The 23,091-nt window shown below is 41.3% G+C and overlaps 1 protein-coding gene across 1 annotated transcript in view; it reads right to left on the minus strand.

The window, feature by feature from the left end:
- Positions 1-23,091, minus strand: part of CFAP97D1 (CFAP97 domain containing 1) — a 662,361-nt gene that overhangs the window by 125,951 nt on the left and 513,319 nt on the right. Inside the window, exon 4 of the mRNA XM_086920478.1 lies at positions 4,335-4,458. Coding sequence (XP_086776604.1) covers positions 4,335-4,458 — 124 coding nt within the window. The remainder of the gene's footprint in view (positions 1-4,334; positions 4,459-23,091) is intronic.

The raw sequence follows: 23,091 nt of genomic DNA on the forward strand, positions 1-23,091 counted from the left end.
GTATTCACTTTATATGTGGTATTGTCAACAATTGATTTATTAGCACCAGCTGTATGGCAGTTTGTGGATTTGTTTTTAATTATATATTCATTATTGTATATTAAGCTTTGGCACCACCACCAGAAAGTTCCTACGTGCTCTTTCTTATCTATTTAGTTCAATAGTGCACTTGGTCACCAATTTCATTACCATTACAATTTTTAGGTTTGTCCAAGTAAAAGGTTATTATTTTTCACCCTATTGTTCCAATCATTATGAAACTAGGGGGCATATTATCAAGAGCAGGCGATAAAACTATATAATGGGCTTGATAATATGTCCTTGTGAATTCCCATAGCAGCCCAGGTTCTGGTGTTAACCTGGACTGCTATGGGAATTCTCAAGGGCATATTATCAAGCCCATTATCGCCGCTTTAGCGGCAGTTTCCTGGTGATAATTGTATCGCCTGTTCTTGATAATATGCCCCTAGGTTATTTATCATGGCGCACGTTTTTGGTAAGATTATTTTGATGAAGGTTGATAAGATGCAGTTGAGCTTTTTTTTTAGTTTTCCTAAGGACTTGATTGAGTTCCAATGAATGATTGGACTTTTGTTAGAAACAGGCAGCGGTTTAATCTTCTGTTCCTTCAATATGGCACGGAATAAGTTCGAGTCATCATGGATACTTGCAGAATCATATGGTCTGCAGTTTCACTGGTTTATGAGAAGTCACATGATTAGAGACGCTTGTAATAGAGTTTGTAATTTGTATGAAAGTGGCTATCATGAAGTTGGTTTGGCAATGAAACAGGACTGTGTTGACTACTTAGGTGAGCTTTTCTTTTTTCGTCCCCATGGTGTTTGTTTAGCTTCAGTCCGTTTCTTTCTGCACGCATGGTTATCTGGCTGTTAAGATTGGTTGCACTTGTTCACGCAATCATGCCAGCGTTTTTTCAGTTACAGTCGCCTTGTTAACTGCGAGTTTGTAGGCACGGTTTCTTTAAGGGCTATTTTTGTGATAAGCTGTTTTGTTTGTCTGCGTTTCAACACTGACTTTCAAATATTTCGTTCAACTTGATTTTATGCATGGGTTCACTTGCATTTTCCAACGTTAGGTGGTACTTTATTTTTATTTATTTGGGTTTCTATCCTTCTCACAAAGTATTCAATGAATATAGTACATTTGTTGGTTGTGTCCTCGGGTGATGGTACCATATCACCCCTGGCCAATGCTTGAATACTGGTTTGAGTGACATTCTGGTTATTTTTCACGTGATTGTTGAAAGACAGAAGTTGTTTCGTGTTGGTTTTATTTAGTTTTGTTTCAAGTCACTCAAGCTCATAAAGTATGGTATATGATGTTTGGGTTCTTTTTTTTAATGTTGTTTGTACTTAATTTCTTGAAGTTCCATTTTCTCCTAAGAAGGTCAATGTAGTGTCCGAAATACATGGAAGTGAAGCACGCAATGTAAATGATGTTGTTATGAGGTAACGAATCAGTGCACTAAAGAAAATGGAATACACTTTGATCGTCTATTCCTAAAGCATTTGCCTAATGGATTTAATTGTTTTGTTGGCAACAACTTACATTGGAATGAATAATTACATTTCCACATTTGAAGGATAGAATGTGCACTGAACATTTCATTTTTGGAGGGAGTGTGACTCAGTCGTGTGCGCAGCAAGTCCACATATCAGGTTTGGAATACGGCATTTATTGCAGTTAGTTCTGGGGTGTTTTTAAGCAGAAAACACATTGCTGCAGCACCATACATTTTGTAGGACATCAACATTTTTATTATGGATTGGTTACACATGTGGCTTTTGAAAAGGTTTTGGAGTGCAAGCTAGGAACCTTCATGTTTTTTTAAAGATTTTATTTGACCTAACCCAAAAGGCTTACTATGGAATTTGAATGCCCGAAATGCGAATGCATAGTTGCAAAAAAAAAAAAAAATGAACACAACACTACCATCTCTCTTGAGTACGCCAACTCCGGGATGGGATAGCTAGTATCATAGGGAAATGAGACTAATTTTAGGGCTGGCTAGCTCTTGCTTTGGTGGTCACCCCAATGCACTTGTTTTCTGAATGTCGTCTGCAAAGCATGCTTGCACTGTAGTCTACAATGCTGTGTCTATGCTCTTAGGCATAAATTGGGCTGATGTGTTACATGTTGCTTGGTAGCTATGTTAGGTTATCCTGTATTATTCTTTAAAAAATGGTGTCAAATTAAGACATGAAATGGAGAGGACTAGACCCAAAAAAATGTATAAACCTGACCCACTGTAGTATGGCACTGCTTGCTGTTGAGGGAATATTTTGCAGAGTCAACCAAAATTCTTGATGTAACAAAGAAATACACATCAAACACAGAATCAAGAAGAGGAAGATGACCAATAACCCTTATAACATGGTTTTATAGTGGATGAAAGCAAATACTGTTTATACTATAGGGAATGTTTATTGAATAAAATTGATATGTGTGAATGTAAAATGTATGAGATAATGTAGTCCTACCTAACTGACCTATTTTTACTGTATCTTAATGTATTTTAAATGTATTTTTAAAAGACAATATTTTTACACCTTTTTGTAAATATTTTGATTGTGTGAATTAATCATGATTTTATCCTGTATCAATTATGTATTTTAGATCATGTGAATATTCTATAGTGCTATTGTCCTTTTATGATATTGATTTATTGAAATAAAGTATTTTGACTGACTGACTGACATCAAACACAGATGGTCAAGCCCATGAAAGAGATCTGATGTCTACCAGGTAAGGAAAACTCAGAGTTGCCCTTACAACTGCTAAATCGCAAGAGCATTTGAAACGAACAGCCACTTAATGTTTTCAAAACAGAAGGTAGAAACAAACTGAAAGTGCTACAAACCAGGACTTATATCAAGGAGTAGCCAGGCTACAGAGCCAAAGGGGCCGATTCACAGAATTAATCTGAGACAAAATCCTAAATTTACTACTTTTGATATTCACAGAAGGCATTTGGTAGTAGTAAAGTTAGAATTTTGTCTTAAGTTAGGATTTCGTCTTAAGTTAGGATTTTGTCTTAATTTAAACTTAAGTTTGTCTTAAGTTTCGATTTTAAGACAAAATCCTAACTAAAGACAAAATCCTAACTTTACTACTACTAAATGCCTTCTGTGAATACCAAAAGTAGTAAGTTTAGGATTTTGTCTCAGATTAGTTATGTGAATCGGCCCCAAAGTGTCTGAGGCAGAAAGATTTTATATGCTAAAAGAGTTTGAGTAGATCAGCAAAGGCAAACGATCTGTAACCATACATTGTTAAAGTAGGAGTACCGAAAATAGCGTACAATGTGATCTATTCATCGAGAGAAGAAACCTAAGGTTAAAGATAGAAACTTCATGAAGAAAGGAGGAGTAATAGCACATTGAGGTTTAAAAGTTAAGATTTAAGTTGTATTTGTACATTGAGAAGTTGTGCTCTAGGTGGGGCAATAAGGTTTACTGAACGGAAAAATTCAGCATCACAAAGCTGGGTGGATTGATCACCTCTTCTTCCCTTTCTTTTTTCCCTTTACATCCTTCAACCCCAATTCACTGTGATACATTGGGAATAGGAAACATGGCAGTAAATGCAACCAAGTTTCTTTTTTCAGACTTTCTGATATGACTTTTGGCACATGGAATCGAAGGGGGAACATATAACAATCAATATACGTAAATGGTTATTGACAAATTAGTCTTTGCATTTTACTATAGTTTGCCGAAGTTTCAATAAAAATGTGGCTGTGTCCAAATTTTTCAGACTAAGGCTCAGCTTTGTAATGTCTCTTGGTCCCCAAATGTACCAAAGCATGGGTCTGGAATTCAGAGCGCCAGCACAGAACAAAGACCACTGTCAGCAATGAGCTACTTTATGACATCCTGATAGTGGACTAAAATAAATACTCACAAACACCTTAATTGCAGAATGCAGGAATCTCAAAAAATACAATTTGATTTTTAACGTAAGCTGGCCTCAGTTAGTTGTCTTCCTCGATTTATTCGCTGGTCTATCGTAATGTGTGCCTCTCTCTTAACATCCTAGTAAATTCATCCTTTTTCCCCAGTTCTAGGAAATCCATCCATCAATGCACAGCTTTTTCGACTGCTCCAAGGCATCGGATCCTCAGAATAATGTACGTGTCACCTGAACTTCACATGGCACATTAAAACATTGATCATACAAAGTGATTCCTAAATCCAATTAACTGGATTCGATTAATTCAACCCAAATTATTTTACAATTCGAACTGCCCCCGTTGTTTTATTAAACCAAAAATAAACACTCCTTTTAGCTTCAGAACTGAAAATATTTCATACCTGCCATTCCTCTTCCCACTTCTTGTGGTCATAGTAACCTTTGCCTTCTTGAAGCCTCTTGTTGAATGCTTGGTTTTCCATGCTAATTTTCACCATGTCTCTATTTCTCTTTCCATCATTCAAACTAGAATAAAAAATCGGCTTTTATTAAGCAATATTTACTAATGATATGCCTTAAGAGACAATAACAAATATGCAGTAAAGAAAAAAGAAAACAAATCAGTAATTTATTTCACAAAGTGAGGGGCCGGGGATCAGAAACTAGCTTTTCTAGATTTCTAGAAAGTGTAAAATCAATCCTAATTCCTAAAATCAATCTAAATTTAAAATTCTGAGATAAAACTGGAATATCCTACAAAACTGAAGACTGTTTGCCAGGAAAATTTCATTTTCAGTCTAGCATGTCAAATGTGAAATATTTCAGGCCATGTTTTACATTTTAGAATCAAAGAATAAGAAATTAGCCTTCCCTCTCCTGCTAGACATTGTGCTAAATTAAAGTTGTTCACCTTTCAGCTATGCTATAATCAATTCCAGCCAATGGAAGTCTGAAATGTAAATCAAAAGCATGGAATTCAAACAAAAATCTTTATTTTTCAAGACATATTTCAGGAAAAAGGCCTTTCTTATCTCAAGCAAAATGCAGAATATTGTACATAGCTCCATCCAATCTGCAACTGGGAATCATGACTGGGGACAAATTGTGACCCATGGACCCACCAAAACAAAGTATTTTATAAGGAATAAAAACAATAAACTTCACTACAGAAGCTTGGGATTAGCAGCATTTTTTAGAAAAGTAGGACTTATGAAAAAATGTCATCACTAATACTGGCGCGGATCAGATCTAGGATACTAAACCAGATTTTCATTCATGCCTTTATTCCTCTTTTTTTCCTTCTCTTTTTTTGAAATATAATTCTCCAATATCTGGGATTTGGCGGGAGGGATAATGTTGGCCTCCTTGTCTTAAATGAAATCTTGATTCTCTTCTCATTTAATTTAGAGAATTGCCATTTCATTTCAAGACCGGAGGCTGCCATTATGCATGTGGTGATGCTGGATCACCACCTTTGACACGTGCTCTACTGGTCTAAAATAATGCTTTGTAAAATCCCAGTAGTTGACCAATGAGCTGCCTTAAATATTTCTTCCAAACATCATCCAGACAAATATTATTTACTTGCCATGGCACCTCCAAGAGAATGCGATTCAAACATGTTCACATCAACACCTGCCTGCATCATAATAACTTTCACCCATCTAGCTATAGTTGCAGAACTCACCGCCCTATGAGGTTTAACATATGAAATCAGTAATTGCTTTTCTCCATGATTCCTATGTTCCAATATTCCCCCCTCATACTCATGCAAACAACCCACAACACACAATGTAGGATTCGGTAAAAATCTAGGGTAAAAGGCTGACTCTGACATGGTCTTTGCTCTCCTCCATATTTCAAAATGTATTCCTTCTGGACTATAAATCCTTATCAGAATATTCTACATGATATTAAACATAAAAGAGTAGATAACTTTCCTGTAAGCTTTTTCATATCTAAATACCTATTTGTAGGCCACTCTTGAAACAATCGTAAGGCCAGATTCACATCCCACAAAACTGCACATTGTGTCCTTGGAGGTCTCCTCAACCTCATACTCTTCATTATCCTACAAACCATCAAATTCATACCTATTGACCTACCATCAACTTCAGCATGTCAAGCAGGCACTGCTGACATATAACAATTCAAAGTCCTGTATTCCAAACCCTTCTCATATTGTTTCACTAAAAAATGTATCACATCCACGATAGAAACCTCCACTGGAGCCAATTTCCTCTTTATGAGCCAACTATTCCAGATTCTCCAAATTCCTCTATATGTTTTCCTTGTCCCTGGAGCCTAAGATTCTTCCAATAACTCTGCAGCCCGGCTCGAAACCCTCTGCCAACATCCAGGTCTCCTGACACCTTCCAAACAAAAGGTTCAACCCTGAACCAACGGATGTTCCTGGCATTCCCCATTTCTCAAAAGACCTTTTTCCTACTGGAACCAAATAGGGTAGTGCAAAAGACAACTCCATCACAGTCAGAAACCATACCTGTGATACCTAAAACGGTGTCACCAACACTATTTGACACCTCTCTTCTTTTAACTTCAGTAGTACTCTGAAACATTGCAAAAAAGAGGAAAAACATAAACTTTCCTCCCCTTCCAAATTTGCTGAAAAGCATCCACTGCACTCGCCTCTGGATCCGGTATTCAACTGTAGTACATTGGAAGCTGGTAAGTCAATCTGCTTGCAAAAAGATCCACCTCTAACGGTCCTCAGAAACCGTTGATCATGCCAAAACAGCGGTGATTCAACTATCAAATCGCTGAAATCTGTCAAATGATGAAAATTCCAATCTGCTGATGCATTCATTACTCTCTGTAAATATTCTGCTCTTACAGTAATCCTGTGCTCTTCGCAAAAACTCCCAAAATCCTTCATCAGTTCTGCCAAACCACTGGATCTGCTTCCTCCGAACTTGTTGATGCATACTAGTGCTGACACATTGACTTCAATATTTCTTTGAAACTCTGCTCTTAACTCTAACCAATATATATGCTTCTTCCTTTCGACCTGTGACCACATTCCACCTGTCTTCAACGCTCCCAAATGAGCTACCCAACCTCTTTTGTTTGCATCTGTCTCTAAAACGAAACTTGTGGTGGTACCAAAAATGGCTTCACCATTCTATGCCTGCATATTGTCCAACCACCAAAGCAATTCCTTCTTTGCCTCTGCAATCAGAACTGTCTTATTCCTGTATCAAAAACAATTCCTCACTGCTTCCCCTTACCGTTGGTAATTCATGGTAATGCACTAGAACTGAAAAATTGCTTAGATGGAAGAAGATAACAATCCAATTATCCGAGCCAGATCTCTTAAAGTAAGAAAATCCATTCTCAAAACCTTTCATTACCATCTTCACCTACCTCCCTGCAATTTGCAGAAACAACCTTCCTGTATCTATTAGGAATCCTAAAAACTCCAAACTCTGGTTCAGTACCAATATAGACTGTTCCCTATTTACAATAAATCCAAATTGTTCTAAGCTTGCTCTTTACCTGTTCCAAATCTTTCTTCAACTTGTTCATGTCTTGGGACATTATTAAGATGTTGTCCAAGTATACAATCAGTCGTATTCCTCTCTCACATAAATATAGCCCACCACTAATGTCATGACCTTGGTAAAACACCATGGGCCTCATTTATGAGGCTGTGCATCACTTTTACGCCACAGGTGCGTCACTTTTTGTGACGCACACGTGGCGTAAAAAATGCGCCGTGTTGCGCCATATTTACAAAGTGCCGCATCTAGGTAGATGCATCACTTTGTAAACCCTTGCGCCACATTATACCTGCACCAGGTATAATGTATGCAATGGGGGCGTGTTGACGCAAGGAAGGGTCGTAGAAGTGACGCAGTGAAATTTATGAGATTTCACTGCATCACTTTTAGGACGCTGTTGCGTCAAAATCTTGCGCCTGCCTCACAGCAGGTGTAAGACTGACGCAGGCCCTTTCACATCGGGCTTGCTCTATGTGAAAGGACGCATTGTTGGAGCTGCGTCACTTTTGTGACACACTCCATCAATGCGTTACTTTTGTGCTTACAGATACGTCAGAAATACTGACGTATCTGTAACTCCTTGCGACATGATGCGTCATACACTAAATATGACGCATCAGGAATGTCGCAAGGAGTGCGCACTAAGAAGTGACGCATCGCTGCTTTCACGCAGCGATGCGCCATTTCTCATAAATGAGGCCCCATGATGCCGAAGAAAGTCTGAAAGGGAGACACTGGAACGGATATAACTGACGTCTCCAACAGAACTGTAAATAAGTCTGACTCTCTTTTCCCATGGGAATTTAGAAATATGAATCCTTTAAATCCAATTTCAATAACAAGTCTTTTTTTTAACTGCAAATCTCTCAGACAGTGGATCCCCTCAATCTTGAAATGTGTGTATATTTTATTCTTGTTCAATTCCCTGAGATTAATCATCGGTCTCCATCCCTGGTCTTTCTTCTTTACCAAGAAAATTGTACTTACTAAGTACCTTGCTGTCTTCTCCAAGCGTATAATTGCTTCCATTTGTAGCATAGACTCTAACTCTAGATTCACTACTTTCTTTAATTCCTCGCTTACTGGCAACTCTCTTGGCTCCCTCCTTTGTTTTGGCAAACTTAAAAATTCTATCTCATAACCTTGGACTGTCTCCAACACCCATGGATCCTGAGTAAACTTCTACCATTGACTCTAAAACCCTCACAAACGACCCCCTACTGTTCCTTGGGAAGAACCAAAAATAATCTCCGTACTCACCTTTGGTTCCGGTAGTCTGTACTCGGGTACAGAAAAAACGTCCCTCATATTCACAACGCACCAGCAACAAACACAAATAACACTATTCCCTATAGTTGTAAACTATACATTAGAAGCAAACCCAAAATGAAAATACCTTTTATACATTTTACTTTCCTAAAATACAATACATAAAATAGCAAGGTACTTATCGGTCCAGAGCAGTATTTAAAAGAGGAGAGTTCTGAGAGGAGATTATTTATGTATAGCAATGTTCTAACTCTAGATTGTTGTTGCAAAAATTCTTTAAAGGTGCAGCATAGTCGCATTAAAAGGTTAAAATGCATAATGGTAATGCAGTCTTGAAATGAATACAGTTAAGCAATTGTGTCATAGATATATAGAGAGATAGATAGATCCTTTATCCAATGTATAATGCAGCCTTATATTTATCTTAAAACAGTAGCCTAAAGAACCTTGTGTACCAGACAGGGTTGAAGTTCAAAATGATGGGAGACCTACCAGCAGTGACATGCAAAAGGAGGAGGTATATTATTACAATACCAGTGCAGCTATGGTGAGACAGTTGTCTGAAAACACAGGCAGCGTGATGCAACATGTGAGGTTATGTGTTGAGTAGATAAATGGTTGGCCATCAGATGGCACTGCAGAAGGATTTATTTATTATGTTATTTCTTTATGCTGTTTTATATAGCTCAAACTAGACTCAAATGACAGAGGGCTTTAGGGAGTTACACGAATGGCAGAGACTGGCCTTTTCAATGACTTGAGGGCAACAGCAATGTACAATAATACAATTACATAGTGAAGTGTAGCAGGCAGAGAACAATCTGAAACCCTCTAATTACAATTTTGTGGTATATGACACTTTCCAAGTTCAAATACCGTCCATTGCATTAGTCAGGGTCCTAATGTGAGAGTCAGCAAGAATCTACATCAGTCCTACGAGGTACATTGAACAAAATCCTAGGTGGAGGTGCGAAAACAGGGAGACCAAGAACCCCGCTAAAAATCAAATCTCGCACAGAGACACGCAGCAAAGAGTGCAGCCGCTCCAGCAAGTACTGGCCCATACGGAGGATATATGGCGACAGGGTCCCTAATCAAGTATACAGCAATGAAAACAGAGGATGTTCAATTAGTGGCCAAGATAGTAAGCTAACCCTTATCTCATGGAACATTGCTGGGTTAAGTAACATTTTTAGAGACAAGGCCACACTAGACTATCTCGCAAAGGGGGACGTATTGTGCTTTCAGGAGACCTGGGCCAAGTCAACCACCCCAATTGGCGGCTTCTATGAACATTACATACCAGCGACCAAAAGGACAATCTTTGGACGCCCGTCTGGGGGCTGATCCATTTTTTTAACTCACGCCTGCAAATTTTAAATCAAAGAAATAAAAGTAGAGGCCTCTGTCCTTCAAGCCATTATAATAAAGGGGCTGAAAACGGGACAACAGCCCCATCCTCTGTTACTAATTAATTGTTACATTAACCCAACTAAATTTCAAACGCATCAGGCCATGGAATCCTTCACCAGCATTCTGGAAGATATACTCATCAGATTTGAGCACCATAACGTCATAATTGCGGGAGACTTCAACACAAGAGGTCTGGGTCAGATCCCTGTCACACCCAGTAATGGGAAGAAGTCGGGCCCATTAATTTCACTTCTCACAAACTTTAACTTACAATCCACTCATGGGATAAAAAAAATCAGCCGTCCCTCATGGAGACCTAAATCGACCTTCAGGAATGTCTCCACCACTGACTATATTTTCATCAATGAAGGCAGGCCCACAAACTATGTGACTTCACTGTGGTCTATGGGGTTGAGTGCGCTATTGGGGTGTAAGCGCATCCCTGTGGTGGGCACACTTGTGTGGTCCTGTGTGTATGGCAACAACACAGTAAATTCCAAAAGATTCAAAATGCCAAAGGTTTAAGTAGTTTTCGAATTTTAATTCAAGTTTCCATGTTGTGTATCATATTGTCATCATATGAAATTGTTAATGAGCTTTGTTCTCATCATTAAACATAGAAGAAGCTCCAATGCATTTCGGACCCACCGTCCTTTTTCAAGGAGCACTACAACAAAGAATATACAAACGACAAATCAATTCATTGTCTTTCTGTCTAAATCATAAATCACAGTAACTGCGTGACACTGTGCAAATTATGTAAAAAAACCTCATGCGCCCAAAACGGAAGAACGGTAAATAATCCATGTGTTAGAAAGAGCGTGAGTTACAAACCGGTATCATAAGTGAAACGAGTGGTGTGTTTAGAAAGCGTGTGAGGCGGGTGAAGCGTGAGTAACAAGTGGTATTTTAAGAGCAGGTTGAGTCGGGTGAAAAGCTGCTAGCGAGAGCATGCCAAGTGTTACCGGAGTTACCGGGTTAACACGAAAACGAATGGTTTGAAACAGTTTAAGCGCGCCTGGCCAAGAGCGTGCAGAATGTTGCCGAAATTACGGAAGTTACGCGGTGGAAAGGGCAGACTTACTTGGTGAAACTGAAAGATAGTGCACATCGGTCTCCGGATCAAATGATGACAAACTTCGCGGAGTGAAAGCGGAGTTAAGAAGAGTTAGTGGAGGGATGGTAGACATGGAAAAGGGGTTAGGGTGTGAGGAGTGTAAAGCGCGGCCATCTTAGAATGGTGTGTCGTGAACAAACATGCAGTTACAACAGGCAGCAGCAAAACAGGATCGGGTGCATCAAGAAATGCCCAAGGGGGCATATTATAAGTAACAACTTAATTCTGTGCGGTCATTGAGACCGAAGGGTTTCTGGGATTGCAGTCTATACATCCAACATGTTTCACGCTGTAAGAGAGTTTTATTATTATCTCTCCCTTCGATCTTAGGGACGATTTCCAGCACTAGGTATTTAAGCTGTGCCACATTGTGGTTGGCTTCGGTGAAGTGAATGGCAATGTTGGATTTCATGTTCCTGGTTCGAATATTTGACTTATGTTCATTAAGTCTGGTTTTGATCTTCCTGCTAGTTTTTCCCACGTAGGTCTTGCCACATGGACATTTGAGAAGATAGATTAGATTAGCAGAATCGCAAGTTGCGTCCACGTTGAGCTTGATGTTAAAGCCTCTCATGGGGTGGCTGACAGTGTTCCCTTTAATAACATTATTGCAGTTGCTGCAATGATAACATGGTCGGGTGCCCGTGTGGTGTGTTGACATCAGTTCGGGCTGAGGTTTAGACAGGATCTCCTTGAAGTTCATTGGCCTGGTGTAAGCGAAAATGGGAGGGTCTTTGAATAGTTCGCCAAAGTCTGGTTCAGATGATAGAATTCGCCAGTGTTTTAAAATGATCTTCTTATATTTGTTGCTAGAGGTGGAGTACCTTGATACGAGTACCATTCTGTTGCTGTTGGTTTTGGGTTTGTTTTGCAAAGCCTCCGTCCGGGGAATTGCTGTGGTTCGGTCAATGGCCTCTTTAAGAATTGCATCAGGGTAATCTCTGTCACGAAATCTAGATGCCATGGATAAAATTTGATTGGTTCTGGTGTTGGGGTCTGATACAATCCTGGTAACCCTTAGCATCTGACTGTAAGGTAAATGTCTCTTGAGGGAATTCTGATGGAAGCTGCTGAAAAGCAGAGCATTGTTGCGGTCTGTATTCTTGCGAAACAGATCTGTTTCTATGCCATGAGGCATGATTTTGATGAGGACATCCAAAAATGCGATTTCATTGTGGTTGATGTTCCAAGTCAAATCGATTCGGTCGTCTTTAGAGTTGAGTTCAATAAGTGCCAATTTTAAGGTTTCTTCGGTGTTCTTCCAAATAAAAAGCAAATCATCAACATTTTGCACTTCACTGTGGTCGACAGAGACAAAAGCGACCACAGGCCTCTCTGCGCCTCCGTTAATCCGGTGCGGGAACAGGTGGAAGCCCAGGAAACAATTGGAGCAACCACAGGCGATGAACGTCATCTAGTCCTCAAAAGAATAAAATGGAGGGCCAACCTCAGTCACAGCCTGTCGGATTATGTAGGCAAAGGGAGGCGGAACTAAAGACACAATATATAAAGAACATCACACATTTTTGGGAAATACTGACAATGGATTTACAGAAGAACTTAGGTAACAGCAACCAATCAAGAAGCAGCCAACACTCAAATCAATCCTGGTCACAACGTCGAAAACCACGTAGCCTGACACAAAGCAAACACGTCCTTAATAAGGCAATCAAGGCAAAAAAGAAAGGTATCTACTTGTCACAGATGCCCTCCCTCACTGCCTTGTGAGCCACTTATAAGAAGAAAGTCTGGGAGCGGACAGAAAAGAACTGGCTTAAAGTGTTCTCCCTAATTAAAGAAAAAGACAATAGCAACAACAGTCTGAGCTCTGGAAGCCAGCGCAAGGAAAATAATGTTGCAGGCAACGTGTGGGAACAGTATGTGAAGGGTCTGTACACTTGTGGAGCAAATAAGAGGGGCTCTCCCAGCTCAGAGTGGTCTCAGGTTGCAGCTGTAACCATTAAAATGCGCTGAAAGATATGACAGTGCCCAGTAAGCCCGTCACTTATACAGTGGAGGAGACTGTAAGGTACATTAGGGCAACAAGAACAGATGGGGCCCCTGGCCCAAATGGTATTCCCGGCCAAGTCTTCAAAGCCGCCCCTGCCTTTTTTGCATCCATACTTACCCCGCTATGCAATCATTCATTCTTTACAGCAATTTTACCAACATCCTGGAAAGGCTCGGTCTTATTTCCAATATATAAGAAGGGAGACCACTTGAACCCGGCTAATTATAGGCTCATAGCCCTTCTTGACATAGAAGCCAAGGTTTATGCCCGCCTATTACTAAGGGACCTAGAGGCCTGGGTGGACAAGAACGGTATTCTCCCGCCTTTTCAGACTGGATTTAGGGCCAATAGTTCCACCATGAACAATATGATCATATCGCTCTCTTACCTCTCGAAGCAAGCCGCATTGAGGAACAAGCTGCCCCTGTTTTGCTGCTTCATAGACTACTCCACGGCCTTTGACCGAGTCAATCGAAGACGGCTAAGGGCAAAAACTCGAATCTTGGGGGATCCCTCAAACCCTGCTAAAAGCTATAAAAGCCCTCTATGAGGGGACATGGGTCCAGGTCAAATTAAGTCCAACAATCGTAACACCAAGAATTGAAACTAACACCGGACTAAAGCAGGGTTGTGTTTTGACCCCCCTACTATTCAACTTGTACACTGCAGACATGGGGCAAGCCCTGAAAGATGCCAGCCTAGTACCTCCGCGATTGGGGAAGTTGGCCCTGGGAACTCTCCAGTATGCGGATGATACAGTGATCATGGACCACACCAGGGTGGGGCTCCAAAGTGCATTAAATAGTCTTGCAATATACAACAAGGAAAATAGCCTACAGATCAATGAGAGCAAGGCCAAGATAGTAATCTTTGGTAAATACCCCCACAAAAAAAACAAGCAACATGGTCTTTGGGTGAGCACCGAATCAGGACAGCTACATCCTATAATTATCTGGGGGTATGAGTGTCGGAGAGGGCCACTGCAGCCAAACACATAAAGGAGTTAACACTGAGAATTAACAAAATAATCCTGTCTTTCAGACGTCTAAGCCTTCGCCTAGTTAGTCCATCTACAGAACCTATGCTGACGGTACCTAGGGCAAAACTGATTCCCGCAATCATATATGGTCACCTAGCCTTCACAGGAGCACTTGAGAAAGTCATCAATGCGGCCCAGATGAATGCTTACAAGACTGTGCTGCAAGCTCCTAGACAAGCAAGGAACACCCGGCTAAGGCTGGGAATAGGTGTGAACCGCCTGGAGTTGGTACTACAGGGGGACCTAATAAAATATTACATCAGAGTACTGAAAGCCCCTGAAAACAATCTCAAATATTTTCTAAAATGTATTTTCAGGGTAGCGGGCTCCCCATGGCACTCCAAGTTGGAACAAGCAATAGACCTATTGAAAATCGAGGCAAAGAGCATGCCCCTTCAGGAAATTCCTTATTCTGCCTGGGCCCAAGCTGTAAAGCGCCAAGTCCAGACCATCTCATTTGAATTGGATCGTTCATCACTCCGGTACAACTCCCTCACATTGGCCCTGGATAAGTCATATACTCCTGGCAAAGTTCAACCATATTTGTAAGATTCACTTTCAGCTCAAGCAAGAAAGAAAATTCTGTACTTAGAATTGCACTTGATTTCCATCAAAAGGCCACGGAACTCAGGGGTCCTGTCATTCTGCAATGAAAATGATCTGGTGCCCTAACCCTGTTAGTCGTCCCCTAATTCAGGGGTTTCTTGCGAGGCCACTGGAATCAGAAATTAAACTTGGGGCCAAACAGGGGGCTCGGTAAGAAACTTTTCTTATTGACAATTAGTATCATGGAGAGAATTACCATGTTGGACTCTTATATAACCATTGATCCTTAGAGATGCAAAAATGCAAAACGGTGCTAACCCAATATTGTAACTTTAAAAAAATTAAAAAAATCACAATTCTTTTAATTGAAGGTTTAAATAGACACAAAGTAGTAAATAGAGCCTGTGTAGCTACGGTGCTATTTTAAAGCTGAACACCAGGTTTTTACTGGGGGAAAGGTAGTTGGGAGGGGGGGTGTTGTTTATGTGTTTTATACTGTAAAGATTTTAAGTAATCGCACAGTTAATAAAAAAGTTACTTACTTACTTACTGTGAGAGTCAGAATACATCGAAAGGTAGTTGCAGAACTATAAACAAAGTGATCTTTTTATTTTGATGATGCAAACAAGCGGGCATTGGCTGGAGCATGGGCTTCACCAAAAAAGAGAGATGTCAAGTTAAGTTTCGTCGAGGCTAAGCCTCGTTTTGCTAAATTGCTCTTTGTAACAGGTTCAGTTGTTCCGCTCAGGATTGTATTATAGGACTTAAAGGACAACTGCTGGTGGAAATGGTTGGTGTTCATCTGAGGAAATTCAGATCACAATTTGTTTTCTCTGACTTTGAATTCAATTTTGCAACATTGGGTGGGTCTGTGGCCTGTGGGAAAGCGTGACGAGTCCTGGTGGGAGAGTCCAAGGGCAAGCGCTGTTTGGACATGTTGTGGCTGCTGAGTTCTATTAAAAAGTGTGGATGGGGCTTGTACTTTTAGCAAAGGCCTGGGATGTTATACAAATAGTTGTTTAGCTACAGGTTACAAGAAGGATGAAGGATCAGCGTTAGCCGAGAGCATCCTTTGGGCCTCGCGCTGCGGATCTTACCCAGCAGGGACCCTTCAACCACCAACGCCTTCATGTCTCTGGATCCCCTGCTGAGGGGACTGTTCTTGGTGTCCCTGGTCCTGGAGTAAGTAAGGCGGGTGTGCAGTGCCAGACATGCAGTGTACTGAAACAAGAACAAACAGAGGTGAGTGACCAGTGGGTGCACAGGGCAGAGGGTGAGGCAACATGTGGCAGTAAGTAATGGGTATGCACTTGGGCTGAAACAAATCGAGCTTGTGTACAGGAGCCTGAGGGGAGTGGGGAAAGAGGCATGGAGCTAGCGTGTTTGCTGAGCCAGGCATGCAGTGTGCCAGAGTAACCGCAAGCAGAAGCGAGTGCTTACTGCAGGGTCATGGGAACGAGGTGGGTGGGGGGTAATAAAGTGGCAGAGGGTAACAAATGCACTGGATGAAGCAGCAGTGGCCAGGGGTGGGTGTCTAAGAGACCTATGAGGGATTTGTGTCCTATTGGTGCATATGAAGCGTGTCTTGCAAAATAAGATATGAACCCCTATAGTCTTACTTCATGTGACATTTTGTGTGGGATTGTGTGTATGGGGGGACTGCCTTGTGTCATCCCTGTGGTGTGAATGCGTGCTTACATGTGAGTGTGCATTTTTATAGCTATTTGTGAGGTTGCGCTCCGCTGAGTGCCTTCCACACAGTTGTGCTGTGCTTGGAGTTACTGTATATAGTGAGGCCCAGGTATCTTGAGTATGGAAGCTTGTGAGCGTTAAAGCATAAGTGAGGGGCAGAGTTGCGTGATCTGGTTCAGTGAATGTGATTTATGATTTGGCTATGCCTGTTGCATCACAAAATATGGCATGTTTTCTGGGGCTTGTTTTTTTAGCTTTGTGAGTAGTGTTTTTAGTAATTGGTATGGTCAACCTAGGGCGTGGTATGGGTGATTTATTGAGAGCACTTAGGTGAGGCAAGGTTTCTTGATTGAGTGGTGGCTGTGGCTATGTAGCTTTATGATTTATGAGATTTTAGTGAGTAGTTTGATAGCATATTGATGCGTAGCCTCTGGGGATGGTATGTCTCTAAGTTGTGCGTGGCTGCATGGGTTTATAATTGTGTATTTTGTGCTTTGGGTGTTTCTCCTACACATGAGATGTGTAGGTGTGCGTGTTTTAATCCTTGTTTTGCTCTAATCTTTCATCTAAAACGTCCACACGATTTTCTACAATATAAGGAGTGTCGTCAGGGGCAACATTATCAACAAACAGGCCCCACTCCCCCTCTTCTCTCCATTTTCCTTTGGCCCTTTACCTCACTGTGACTGTGACAGGCATCTCCACCGTTGTCTCCTAAACGCATTTATAAGTGGTCACTGTCAAAACCCCATGAGGCCCTGTTTGGTCCAGAGTTCCGACTACTTGTTGAAGAGGTTGATATCCCCTCCTCCATTCACAAGACAGAAGGAAAAACATTGCTTTTGTTTATTTTCTTACTAATAATAAAACCAATACACAGCCTGCACTTTTCTGCAACAGATTGTATTTGTATATTTAAAAATGTTACAGCGGTTGGTACCCACCTTTATAAGATGAGCCATACAGCCCCCACTATCCTAAAAAATGATATCAAAGTTTTGATTTCATAATGTGCAGGATCAAATTTGATTTAAATCAAAGTGCAGATGTTTCAGAAGTTTGCCAAGACTGCATGATTTACCAAATGTGTTGTTTATTAAATCTTTTAAAAGAAAAAAACAAATATATTTAAAAGCGCAGAGAATTGAAATATTAACCTCTTTTAATCGTTTTAAAAACATTCTGCATATCGTGTTTGATGCTCCCTTGCTCTGTGCCTGTTTATTTTATTTGGTTGACAGTTTTGTCATCTTAGATTAAACATCTCTGGTGTCTGTGGTTATATTACAGCGTTTGTCATCCAAGGGAAGAAAAGAGGTTAAAACTTACCCACCAATGTCTCTGTACAAAATATTATTTATTAAAAACCTTGGAAATATTTCTAATAAAAAAGTGTTCCTTCACCTAATATGTGAGAACTATTTAGTTCAACCAAAATTCATTGTCAGTTGGTGTTTTGTAATACAAATTAGCAAGGTCCTTCTCAAATGCCCACGACTCCCCTTTTCTCCCCTTTTCTAGTTGTTTGCTCTTAGGTTGTGATGTTTTCAGTAGTTAAGTGAACATTGGTGACGCCTGGGTTAGGGGTAGGGGTGGGGATGTCCCGTACACCAAAACCCCCATGCCCCAGGCAGTGGAGTTATAGTGCATGTTTTCTTTGTGGAGACCACAGTAAACTGAGGAACAATGCAGATAGAGCTCTCATTAGAAATCCAATGAGGGCGTGTTATGAAGGGGATGCTGATTACTTTTCTTCCTTAGCATTGGGGGTTTGGTAGATGGGACTGCGAGGATAAGAATGCAGTTTATGTTTCCCATGTGTGGAATTGTCTGGAAAGGTCCTTTCCTTTAAGTCTCTGATTGATGCAACAGAAATACTAAATGACAGCTAGATGCAACATATTGAACTTCACTGTTCTTATGTTATGGGTGATTCGGGTTGGAGGCGTGCCCTGAGAAGCATTACTTAACACCAGCTAACTAAAAAGGACTCTGGGGCATATTATCAAGCCTGTGCGCTAAAATTATCGCCGCTTTATCGGACGAAAACGGCCGATAAAGAGGCGATAATGGGCTTGATAATATGCTCTGTGGAATTCCAATCGAAGCCCATGTTAGATGTCTTCACATCTAACATGTGCTTCGATTGGAATTCCACAGAGCATATTATCAAGCCCATTATTGCCGCTTTGTCGGCCGTTTTCGGCCGATAAAGCGGCGATAATTTTAGCGCACAGGCTTGATAATATGCCCCTCTGTTCTTCATCCTGCCTGATTTTCAGAGGAAAATGGGAGGAGAATCTCTAACAAAGATATTTAAAATACACCATTCTTGTTTCAGTGCTGTACTCCATCAGACTATTGGGAAATGAAACCATATTTAAATTATATTTGCTCAGGGGTGGTGATAGTGCGTGCATGGCTTGTTTCTCATGGTGAACACTGGTATTGTAACACACGCAAATAATGCTGTTTCCTTCTACAGTTGTGCACGCTGTCTCATAAAATCTTAACAATATTCCTAAAAACCCTGCATGAAAAAAAACGTAGACTTTAAACTTCTGATTATCGACTCTTCTTTCTCTCAAGCAAATCTCTTTCCTATCCATTCCCTTCATGTCTTCTCTCTCTGAGCACGATCTACTACAAGCCACATGTATGATTTATGTTAACCCTTATTATTAAATCTGTGAAACGAAGGATTTTAATGTTGTCATTCAATGGAGGTCCCAACTAGCTATTAACTACATACAACCGCTTCTTGACATCTCGAGATGACAATCACATGTGGGATGATATTAATATAGTCCATCCCAGAAGTTCTCTCCATTGCTTCTACCTTTAACCTCTGCCTGATCAGAACCAGTCACTGTAAACTAAATATCTCAGAATGGCCAACCCAGTGCAGTAACCAGTTAAGTGAACTATGATTATAACAAATACCAAAAAGGGACCTGCAGAACTGCGCAAAAGTTGCAAGTGTACTGAAAACCATAAACTGCGCACTTATTCCTACACTTCTTCATTTATTTTTTTGTAATATACTTTATTTTGCCATTATTCAAAGTTCTTTCCAGTACAACAAAGATTCCTGGCATTTTCAATATAGGTGTAACAGCAACACATAAATGGATATACATACTCCAATCCTCGTGACCATTATTTATATGGCATGAAAATTACAAAGCATTGAATGTAACATGCATAATCTCACCTATGAACCGTTTACATCTCTAATGTACCTTGCCATGTATTTATACTGCTATTCCCTAACTAAGGTACTTACCCCCTTCCTTCCCCTCCCCTCTTCCTGGTCTGTCCATGTGTCTCCAGTTATTCCTTCAGGTAAGGGGGTGGTGATGGACAGAGTATCTGAATTAAGCAGAGCACTCCTACCCAGTCAACAGATCTGGGCTTGATCCATCACCGTTTTTTTAGCTCACTGCACCATCCCAGCTCAGAACCTGGCTACATGCAAATCAGTCTGTCCCTGGCCCAGTGCATCATGGGAACAGGGCAGACCAAACTACCAAGCCAATGCTTTTACTGGAAAGGAAACAAGCTTCCGAGGACCGGTTTCTGGCATTACAGCCATAGTCGGCCCGGCTTGCTTGAATCCTGATGGTGCAGTGAGCAAGGGACTCATGTCTGAGCATACCCTTCCACGCTTGTGGTGGACAAAACGATTCAGGTAAGGGGGTGGTGATGGACAGAGTATCTGAATTAAGCAGAGCACTCCTACCCAGTCAACAGATCCGGGCTTGATCCATCACCGTTTTTTAGCTCACTGCACCATCCCAGCTCAGAACCTGGCTACATGCAAATTAGTCTGTCCCTGGCCCGGTGCATCATGGGAACAGGGCAGACCAAACTACCAAGCCAATTCTTTTACTGGAAAGGAAACAAGCTTCCGGGGATTTGTGAAATGTAAAAGTTGTGAGCGGGATTATCCGAAATTTGCCACTGTGTAATTTTGCACTATTTTTAGTGATGGATGTCAGTTCATTATGTAAGACAAGGGTTAACCCAATAAAGTCGCTGGGACCTGGGTAGCTATCGTTATGAGTAGAGGGGTCCCAGTGAGGGAGAGCAAGTTATTTAAGAATCATTAGAATGAATCTAATCAACAAAAAAATACCTCTATAATGTTTTATTCACACTATAGGAAAACGAGCAATGTTAGGCAATCACAAAGCATACACAATTATAATGGTACAGGTGCCCCTGGGGATGGGGGGGAAGTGATATAGTGAAGGTAAGGTGGGGAAGTACTTTGTGATAATAAAAACACGATATTGATCGAATGATATTAGGATACCAATGTTAAATAATGAGCAAAATAAATGGTTAATCAATGTCAAAGTTTCAAAGAACATGCCCCAGTGTCCATCATGAGCACGAATGGTGGGTTGAAAGGGGCTGTTGAGGGGACGTATGTCGACGTTTCGACCCTAAGAAAGCAGGATGGGTAAGATTCCTTGCACGTGGGTCTTCTTCAGGACGGGCGGTATAGTAGGGGCAACCAACCTGAGTACATCGGTTTGGGGATGAAGTTAATCCAGGTCAAGGTCCATGACATTGGTTTAAAACTAATGAAGTAAAGTCCGGATTTCCCGGGGTGGATCCAGTTGCTGGACGCGGAACCACTCGAACAATCGAGTAGGTTAGAAGTCCGCTGGTGTATTCTACAATTGAGGAAAGGTCGCTGATCAAATCAAGCGCGGTTTCGGTCGGCAAGCAGAACCCGAGTCAGACGCCGAGCTGCTTGCCGACCGAAACCGCGCTTGATTTGATCAGCGACCTTTCCTCAATTGTAGAATACACCAGCGGACTTCTAACCTACTCGATTGTTCGAGTGGTTCCGCGTCCAGCAACTGGATCCACTCCGGGAAATCCGGACTTTACTTCATTAGTTTTAAACCAATGACATGGACCTTGACCTGGATTAACTTCATCCCCAAACCGATGTACTCAGGTTGGTTGCCCCTACTATACCGCCCGTCCTGAAGAAGACCCACGTGCAAGGAATCTTACCCATCCTGCTTTCTTAGGGTCGAAACGTCGACATACGTCCCCTCAACAGCCCCTTTCAACCCACCATTCGTGCTCATGATGGACACTGGGGCATGTTCTTTGAAACTTTGACATTGATTAACCATTTATTTTGCTCATTATTTAACATTGGTATCCTAATATCATTCGATCAATATCGTGTTTTTATTGTCACAAAGTACTTCCCCACCTTACCTTCACTATATCACTTCCCCCCCATCCCCAGGGGCACCTGTACCATTATAATTGTGTATGCTTTGTGATTGCCTAACATTGCTCGTTTTCCTATAGTGTGAATAAAACATTATAGAGGTATTTTTTTGTTGATTAGATTCATTCTAATGATTCTTAAATAACTTGCTCTCCCTCACTGGGATGTCAGTTCAAGCAAGATAAGCTATTGGGCTCAAGTTTCACACAAGAAAGGCAAAACCAACATAATTGCCAGCTCCACACCATCCCTATGCAAACCGTGCAATAGTGATTGATGTAGGACTGAAACAGTGCAACCCAGCACTGAAATCCGACAGCACAGAAGGGTTCCAGAGTGGGTGAATGATAACCACATTGGAGGACGGCCCTGTAGCATCCAGGACATAAGTGCCAGCTCCCATCCACCTCCACCTGCCCTGTGGAGCCACGTCTTGAGGCACTTACATTTGGAGGGCGAACTATTACCTGATCAGTTTTACCATGTAAATATCCTAACTTCCCAATTTTCGCTACCAAGCAGTCCATTCTTCTGTGAGCGAGCACTCGGTCAATTACTCAAGCGTCGCTCTCTTGCTTGTCCGGAAGGGAAAGTGTATCATAGCAATGCAACAGGAAGCGCCACTAATGAAGGCCGCGCTAGGCAAAATAAAAGCATGTTGAAAACCTTACGCAGGTGGCCAGCGGTTCTAAAGGAAGCACAAACAGAAGAGGGGAAAGCGGGCACCCCTGTCTAGTACCTCTGTGTACCGCATATTCTGGGGATATATACCATCCCGTACGTTCTCTCGCAGTAGATTAAGCATAGAGTAGGCGTTTCCCTCTCAGAAAATCTTGGGGGAGACCAAAAAGCGACATGGCTCCAAACATGTACTCCCATGTTATAGAGGCAAACACCTGACGTAAATCTAACGCCAGACATCCGGCCTTGTCATAGTAACTGGGACCAGCTCTCATTACATGGTGGAGTCTCCTAATATTGAGTGAGGTGCTACGTGCAAGAAGAAACCAACATTGGTCACTATGTATATGAGTGGAAAGAGCGGGAACCAGACGATTGGCTAATGCCTTACTAAGAACCTTGCATTCTGTAGCCAGTAATGACAGCGGTCAATAATTGGACATCTCAGTGCTGTCTCTTCCGGGCTTGGTTAATGACAACACCATAGTTTGCATCGTAGATTGCGGTAATCTACCAGTTTCCCAAGCCGTTTTATATAACTCCTCTAGCTTAGGTGTTAAAATCTCCAAGAATGTAGCATAAAATTCAACGGGCAAGCCGCATGGC

Source organism: Lissotriton vulgaris, chromosome 5, assembly GCF_964263255.1.
Source record: "Lissotriton vulgaris chromosome 5, aLisVul1.2, whole genome shotgun sequence".
Lineage (NCBI taxonomy): Eukaryota > Metazoa > Chordata > Amphibia > Caudata > Salamandridae > Lissotriton > Lissotriton vulgaris.